Source organism: Triplophysa dalaica, chromosome 9 (assembly GCF_015846415.1).
Source record: "Triplophysa dalaica isolate WHDGS20190420 chromosome 9, ASM1584641v1, whole genome shotgun sequence".
Taxonomy (NCBI): Eukaryota; Metazoa; Chordata; class Actinopteri; order Cypriniformes; family Nemacheilidae; genus Triplophysa; species Triplophysa dalaica.
This window is the reverse complement of record NC_079550.1, coordinates 9,965,127-9,972,837: the sequence shown is the minus strand read 5'-3', so window position 1 is coordinate 9,972,837 and position 7,711 is coordinate 9,965,127. Positions and strand designations below refer to the sequence as shown.

Sequence of the window (7,711 nt, the reverse complement as noted above, 5' to 3'; positions counted from 1 at the left end):
TATCAATCTTGTCCAGTGTAAAAACACACTCATGACACTATCGCGTATCATGATAATATTATTTAATGCACATTTGTCTACTGTATGGATGTGTTTTTTTACTTCTATGAATTATAAATGAATAAAAAAAAAGTCTATTTTAGAATAAAGATTTAAAAACACATTACGCAATTTGACAAAAATAGAAAAACAGCTTGTCTTGGCTAAGTGGCATGTATTTTAGTGTGACCTTTTCTCAGACTTAAGCAAGGAACCCAACCCTTTAAAACCTAAATGAAATAAAAATTAATTTCTATTTCAAATCTGATGACTTCAGAACAGTTTCCCAACAAAGTTTAGGATGTGCCTAATTCCAAGAGAGGTCACACACCAAATACTTGTTGAAGCTATTTTATTGTATCTGTTTGTATAAAGAGACAGAAAAGTGTCAATAAATAACATAAAGCAACAAGGCTGCTGGCGGCCGAAGACTTTTGCAAGATAGTATATATGGGTAGTTGACAAATATACTGTATGTGTCCTATGGTGTTACACCACATAAAAAAACACTAAAGAAACATTTCTCTTATGCTACTGTATATAATACAAATAAATATGAATAATATGAATTCATTTTAAATTATTAACAGCTAGTTTTTTTTCTTGGTCACATCATAGGACACATCTACGCTTTGTCAACTACCCATTTAGGGCCTAGGATACATACATTGAAGCTTTTAAATTTAACTTTTACGAGTTTTTGTATATGTGACCGAGGACAACAAAACCAGTTTTATGGGCACATTTTTCGAAATTGAAATTTTTACATAATCTGAGAGCTGAATAAATACCGTATGAGTTGTTAGAATATGACAATATCTGGCTGAGATACAACCGTTTAAAACTCAGGAATATGAGAGTGCAAAAAAATGAAAATATTGAGTAAATTGTCTTTGAAGTTGTTAATCAGAGGCACTGTGACAGGCCATCCAGTCACAAAAATAAAGTTTTTATATGTTTAAGGTAGGAAATGTACAAAATATCTTCATGGAACATGATCTTTACTTACGATCCCAATGATTGTTGGCATAAAAGAAAAATCTATAATTTTCACCCATACAATGTATTTTTGTCTTTTACTAAAAATGTTCCTGTGCTACTTAAGACCTGTTATGTTGTCACATATATGCATTGCACATCTATTTGGATTGAATATATAAATAACATTTTATTTATAGGCTTGACAAACAATAAACCAAATGCCAAAGGTGCACAAACTTCTGATGTGTTCTAGAGATGCTCCAAGCATCTGTCTTTCTACAACTGAAAATGTGTTTATTTGTGTTGATTTCAGCAGATAATTTGAACAAAAAAGAAGGAAATCATTACAATGGCGCCATCTTCTGTTCACTTACTGTAATGGGTGGAGACAGTATTACTAATATAAATGAGCAAATAATTGACGTTAAACGAGACGTACGAGCAGAATAAGAGCCCTAGTCCAAATAAATGCGAAATTACGGTTTCAACTACAAAACATTTAATAATTATCTATTAGTATTGCTCATGCTTATGTTGAAAGAGTTGGTAAATGTCGTGTTAAACTAGTTTTTTCGAACAATCTTAAAACCGTACAATCTTGACGTCATAAACTACGTGACGCATCCGACGCGAGTGACCCCGGAAGTGGCGCTGGTGTTTTCCTTTTAGTGACGTCACTTCATTGAGCCGTTTAAGATGGCGCTACGGCCCGGATCGGGGGGAGGTGGCAGGTACAGAATATCTCACTTAAATGCTTTGTCGTCTCTTTTTTCTCAAATATTTTTTGCTGCCGAAGTCGGTAAACTTTAATTCACGAGCCCGTTTGAGAATTCAGCCGTTTATCCCGCAGGTTTGAACTTTATTGCGCGTAACGTCTGCAGTGGCAATGGCTGATGCTGATCAGCTGATGGTGATGTGACGTTTGTCACACTTTCACCTATAGAGATGATGTTAGACTATAGATTCATCGTCTGACACATTTATATCACGTTATATCTGCACGTCGCCATGCGTGTGGATGTAAAGCAACATGATTGTTCAAATATTGATGCTCAGATGAGCCGACCTGACAGACGAAAAGAAACATTCAGTGACTGTTTCAAACTCCAGCGAGCTGACTTAATAGACAGCTTTATAGACATCATAACAGTGTTCAAATGTCGAATAAGTTTCATTTGAAACCCTAAACTCGATTTGAAGCACCCAAAGCTGCCTATGTAGGTAGCTCACTAGGTTTGAGACGCACGGCCATTGTCTGCGGATCATCTAACGTCACACAGCCTATTTAGTATATTTAAATGCTTGCATTGTGTTGAGATGTGAAGCAGTTAGAGGATTCATTGTTTTGTAGTTGTGTTCAACGTTTCAAAAGTGTTTTTAGGCTGATATCAGGGTGTTTAGGAGCATTGTCTGTTTCTATATGTATAAGACATACATGACAAGGGTCAGGTGGCCTGACAGCTCCTGTCACTGGCCCTTCAATTGTAAATCTACATAAGTGGGTGTCAAACCTCAGTGATACACAATTTACAGTCATCCAAGGCGTTTTTGCATGCACAATTTATGAATACGGACAGAATTATGCATTATTCAGACTCTGGTTCAACAAAATGTTTACTGTATGTATCTAGCATTGAATATTGGCATGTATTACTGAACCTGTTGATATTAACTGGATCGACATATTATCACAATCCTGGATGTTACTGAGCTTAAATACTTTAACATTGGGACAGAGTTGCGTTTTAACATGCTGCATTTTTTGTAAAGTAGGCTACTTTACACAAGCTTCAGATCGGATGAAAATTCGATCTTCATGTTTTATTTATCTTAAGTGCTTTAGTCTCTGCTTAACTGTTTGAATTATGAATGTCTGGTTTCAATCAGCGACACCAGGTAATGCTGATACCTGCCGTGAAACCGAATAACCACAGAGTTCTTACACCGTGTTGTTCGGTTTTGAGATACACACAAGAGTACATTTTGTGTGATGACTTTATTAACCTCTCCATGAACTGGGCACTTCTGTAAGAATTTCAGCAAATGATAAGATTGAACGGTGATGGGCATCTTCCATATGTCTGAATCTATGAAGGAGCTGCAGTGGAGGGCAGAGGGAGTTTATTGGAACAGGTGTTATTGTATTGTTGCTGCCAACACTCTAAAGATGCTTATCAGTTCACAGCGTTAAAAACTGGCAATCAATGTCATTTCAAAGATGCAATCTGTTATTCTGTTTGACGCTTGCTGAATAAATAACACTGCCCACCCACATAGACATCCAACACAAAGGTGTTTAGAAACTGTTCACAAATACCAATAGCAAGTCCTGGAAGGTCAGAGATCATCAGCTTTGAGATCTTGGGCTTTTTGCTGCTCTATTGTTTGAAGAAAGATTCATAAAAATGGCTGTAGAGTTAGAATATACTCTAGTGTGCTGTTTCTAGGATAATATATTTTTTTTAACAAACGAATAGCTCAGATGTCAATATTTTGTGGTAATACCCATGTTAGGGCTTTCTTAAAGTATTTAAAGCATGTTTTGAAGCATGTTTTCAGAAAGCCACTCTCAGAATTTTCACATCCTTATTTCTCACGAAGAGGCAGATGGAAATGAAAATATAACTGTATATAGCCATCCCTTTTTCATTTTTTTTCTATTATTATTTACATTTACTCATTTGGCAGGCCCTTTTATCCAAAGCGGCTTACAAGTAGGAGACTGAGAGCATATAAACATTATTTCAAAACTCTAAACGGTACCGTTAGTTTAAAAGCCAAATGAGTAAGCAAAGGAGAGAATAAACAATATTATTTATATATATATTTTTTTGACAAACAGACTGTATTGGTAAGTCAAATAAATGCTGACAGGTATGTCTTAGCTGTTTTTTGAAACTTGTAAAAGTACGCAGCAGTTCGGATGGAGGCTGGTAGTTCCTTCCATCGAAGGGGAACCGAATAAGTAGAGTTTCTTGCAAGCGATCTTGTGCCTCGCTGTGATGGAACAACCAGGCGTTGCTCTTTTTCAGACCGAAAATATTATATATTATTGCTTCTGGTTTGCACATGTCAACTTACAGAAATTGTACTGTATAAAGTATGTTGTCCCTAATGATCACGTTTCTTAATTTTTGCATCCATGGGGCATGTATATTTCTCATCTAAGAAGAAAACACATTGTAAACGCGCAGACTGCACATCCTCTTCATAAAGCGCTAGCTCCACAGTTATAAAGTCAGGCCAGCGTGAGTTTACATGCCCCCTAGTCCTGTTCTTGTTTGTTTACAACACGATTTTCATATCAACAAAAGCGAAACTTTTGTTGGAATCAAGCTGTCGGGTCAACAATGTAATGTCTGTCAGGCCATCGACCCAACCTTACTATCAGCTATTGGCCGATAATTTAATAACAGCAGATGATCAGTGCTGATATGTCCTGTCAATCAAAAAGGACAGGAAAAAGCAATGAATTTGTGCTCTGCATATAGAAAATGTCAGCATCAACCGATGTAAGTATTAGTGCATCTCTAGTTTATAATAATATAAACGGATGGTTCAATAAAATGTATGTCCTGAGAGTTGAGATTACATGGTTTGATAGAAGAGTGTGAGAAGAATAAAAGTATAAATTACAGCATTTCTTGATCCTTATGCTAACTGTATGCTGTGAAATATAGGTACTTTGTACTTTTGTTTTTATACCAGTCAGAGTGCACAACCCTCATAGTTATTCATAATAAAGTGTGTCCTTGAGTGTCTTATTTTATGCATATTTTAAAAGTGTTTTACAGTGGCAAGGTTTTCCATTATTCAGGACTTTAAAATGTATTTATTATTTAGATTTCTTTTAAAAATATGATTAATTAACACAGTTTAATTTGTCGGAATATGTGTTAACCTGAGCAGAGAAAAAGACTCATAAAACTTGGGTTACATTAGTAAGGGGCTGCGTCCACCGAGGGATTTACGCCTGCGGCCGGCGTGATTTTTCAATTGTTTTCAACGGTAAAGCTTTTTAAAAAAGCCATCAGTTCACATTTTTTTTTCGCTCAAGGCTGGTGGTATGCGTTTTCCCTGCGATCAGCGGCGCCATTCGACCGGGCACCCGGAGTTGAAAAGTGCTCAACTTTGGGCAGAACGCTGCACATGCAGCGGGCGTTTTCAGCCGAGCTCCTGCCGTATTCAGGCTCGTAAATGCGCCTCGGTGGACACAGTTACACACAAATGTTTATACCAGTTCAGATGTACAAAGACATTGTCCTGCATTGAATAAATGGTCAGACAGACATTAAAAGGCAGATTTTCTGTTTTCGTGAATGATTGCTGGTCAGGCTGGATTGTATGGTCTCTCTGCCCAGTTGTCACAGCAGATTTCTCTGAATGTTAATCTGGTTTAATCCAGTGTTTTTGTTTTTTTCCTCTTCCCTCTGTTGTATCTCAGTGAAGCTGTAGGCCTGCGGGTGAACAGATGCATCACAGACAAACAGATTCGCTCTGTGACAGACACAGATTTCCAGAGCACCAGTGCAGTGTTAGCCCACATTTCAAACAGGCAAATTAAATAAGGCAAACTCTGGATGAATGCGTCAGTGATAAAGCCATAGTTTGTATGATGTAAAGCCCTTAAAATCGGTCGGAGAGATTTAGGAATGAAATGTAGATTTGCCAAGTGTGTTCACAAACAACTGTAATAGTGATGCTGTAAAGGTAAACCCCACTAATTCTTATAAGCCTGGTAACAGTTTTGCTGTTTTTAGTAGGGCTGTTCACACATTTACTTATAATGCAGAACAAATTACAAGATCTCACTGCACAATATAATCCTTCCATATACCTTATTTCCTCTCTGTTCAATTCTTATTCATTTCTTGTTGGAAACAACATCAGCTGTATGACTGGAATTGCAATGATTCTGATTTCCGTTGTGACAAAATTACTTAAGGAACTGTTTTGAATAGAATGTCAATAGACTCGAAATGTTATCTCTGTAAGATTGAATGGCATGCTTGTCGATTGTTTTTCTTCATCTCTTGAATGCAGAGGGCAGACACCCTATTGGGTGACATTAAAGTATGCTTCAGGGCTTTGGAATGTGAAGCTCACTGAATGACAAAAATATAAAATCTTAATGTTTGTTTGTTTTTTGTTGCAGTTTTATGTACCCTGTTGGAGGGGGCATTGGGCCACCGCAAGGTACGCAGCTGACATTTAGTTGCATTTGGCCTCTCTTTTTAAATTATAGATTGGATATGTTTCTCCAATTGTTTTTCCATCTTTTATAATATTCGTGTGATAAAAACACTGTGTCGGCTTGACAAGGCACGATGGTTATGATGAAAAAGTAACAGTAATTCTCCGTTTGATACCTTCATCTATGGCAGGAATGATGCCCGTGCAACAGCAGCAACAACAGGGCTTCCCTATTGTACAGGTCATGCAGCCCAACATGCAGGGCATTATGGGAATGAACTTTGGAGCACAGATGCCTTCAGCCATGCCTATACAGGTCAGTTTCTGAGGTATCTTAACATCTAGTGTGTAATATATCCCAAATACAAAGTTCCTTGTGCAAAATGCAAGGTCTCATTTTTTTTTATCAATACGTATGTCAATACACTCAATACACTTTTGAAATGTAGTAAATATTTTGAAGGTAAATGAACACTGCACAATTTCCCCAGTCTGATCTCTGCAGTTGCACGATAGCTTTTAATAGTTACATCATCATCCTTGGACTTTTTATGACACTTCCTTAGGCACAGAGAGGTCTAACTTAAATAGAATTATTATGCTGGAGTAAGATAAAATCTATAATGTCTAGTATTTTCCCTTAATGTTTCTTTCCTCTCTAGGGTTTATACCCTCAAATGTAACGCTCAATGCTCTAATGTCAGATTATTTTGTTTTTCTCTTGTGTGTATAGGGTGGAATGGCTATGGGCATGCAGACTCCTGGGATGCAGTTCATGGGTCAACCTCAGTTCATGGGAATGAGGGGCCCAGGGCCACAGTTCCCCGCTGACCTGCAGAAACAGATGGCAGAGGAACATCAGTAAGGATTTACATATTCAAACTTCCTAAAAATTGTCTGTGCAGCAGAGCTGTTCTCTGATCAGTGTGTGTTTGTAGTAAGCGTATGGAGCAGCAGCAGAAGATGCTGGAGGAGGACAGGAAGAGAAGACAGTTTGAGGAACAAAAGCAGAAATTACGTCTTCTGAGCAGCGTCAAACCAAAAGTGAGGCCTTAAAAGACGAAGTGAAATCATAACAGAACATGTACATTTTATATTGTTTAAAGAAATCTGCTTCAAAAAAATGTTTAACTCCCTTGTCCTGCTTGTTAAGGAGCCACATATACCTAAAACACCTTGTTTTTATCAACGAAATCAGTGTATTATATTTTTGTTCAATCATTTTGAATTTTATGCTTTTATGAAATATTTATGCAATAATTATGAATTTTCCCCCCATTTAAATATAATGTATCATAATCATAATATAATATAATATTATTCATTTTCTGAAGTGTTTTTTAGCAACAGTGAGCCTTTGCTATTCATGTTGACGTTTTTTTGTTACATAGCCAGTGTCACAATTTCACCAAGTTTCATGCCATTTCGCTAAAAGAATAAAAGCAAAATTCAAAACGTAAAATTGTGGTTAAAAGTGACCAAAGAGTACTAGAGGGTT

The 7,711-nt window shown here is 36.9% G+C and overlaps 1 protein-coding gene across 10 annotated transcripts in view; it reads left to right on the top strand.

Annotated features, from left to right (window-relative positions):
* Positions 1–1,711: 1,711 nt before the first annotated feature.
* The window catches only part of synrg (synergin, gamma), a 42,175-nt gene continuing 36,175 nt past the window's right edge, over positions 1,712–7,711 (top strand). For all 10 annotated transcript variants that reach the window (XM_056756149.1, XM_056756142.1, XM_056756144.1 and 7 more), the window contains exons 1-5: positions 1,712–1,751; positions 6,176–6,216; positions 6,405–6,529; positions 6,947–7,074; positions 7,152–7,257. In XM_056756149.1, coding sequence (XP_056612127.1) covers positions 1,717–1,751; positions 6,176–6,216; positions 6,405–6,529; positions 6,947–7,074; positions 7,152–7,257 — 435 coding nt within the window. In that variant the 5' untranslated portion in view covers positions 1,712–1,716. The remainder of the gene's footprint in view (positions 1,752–6,175; positions 6,217–6,404; positions 6,530–6,946; positions 7,075–7,151; positions 7,258–7,711) is intronic.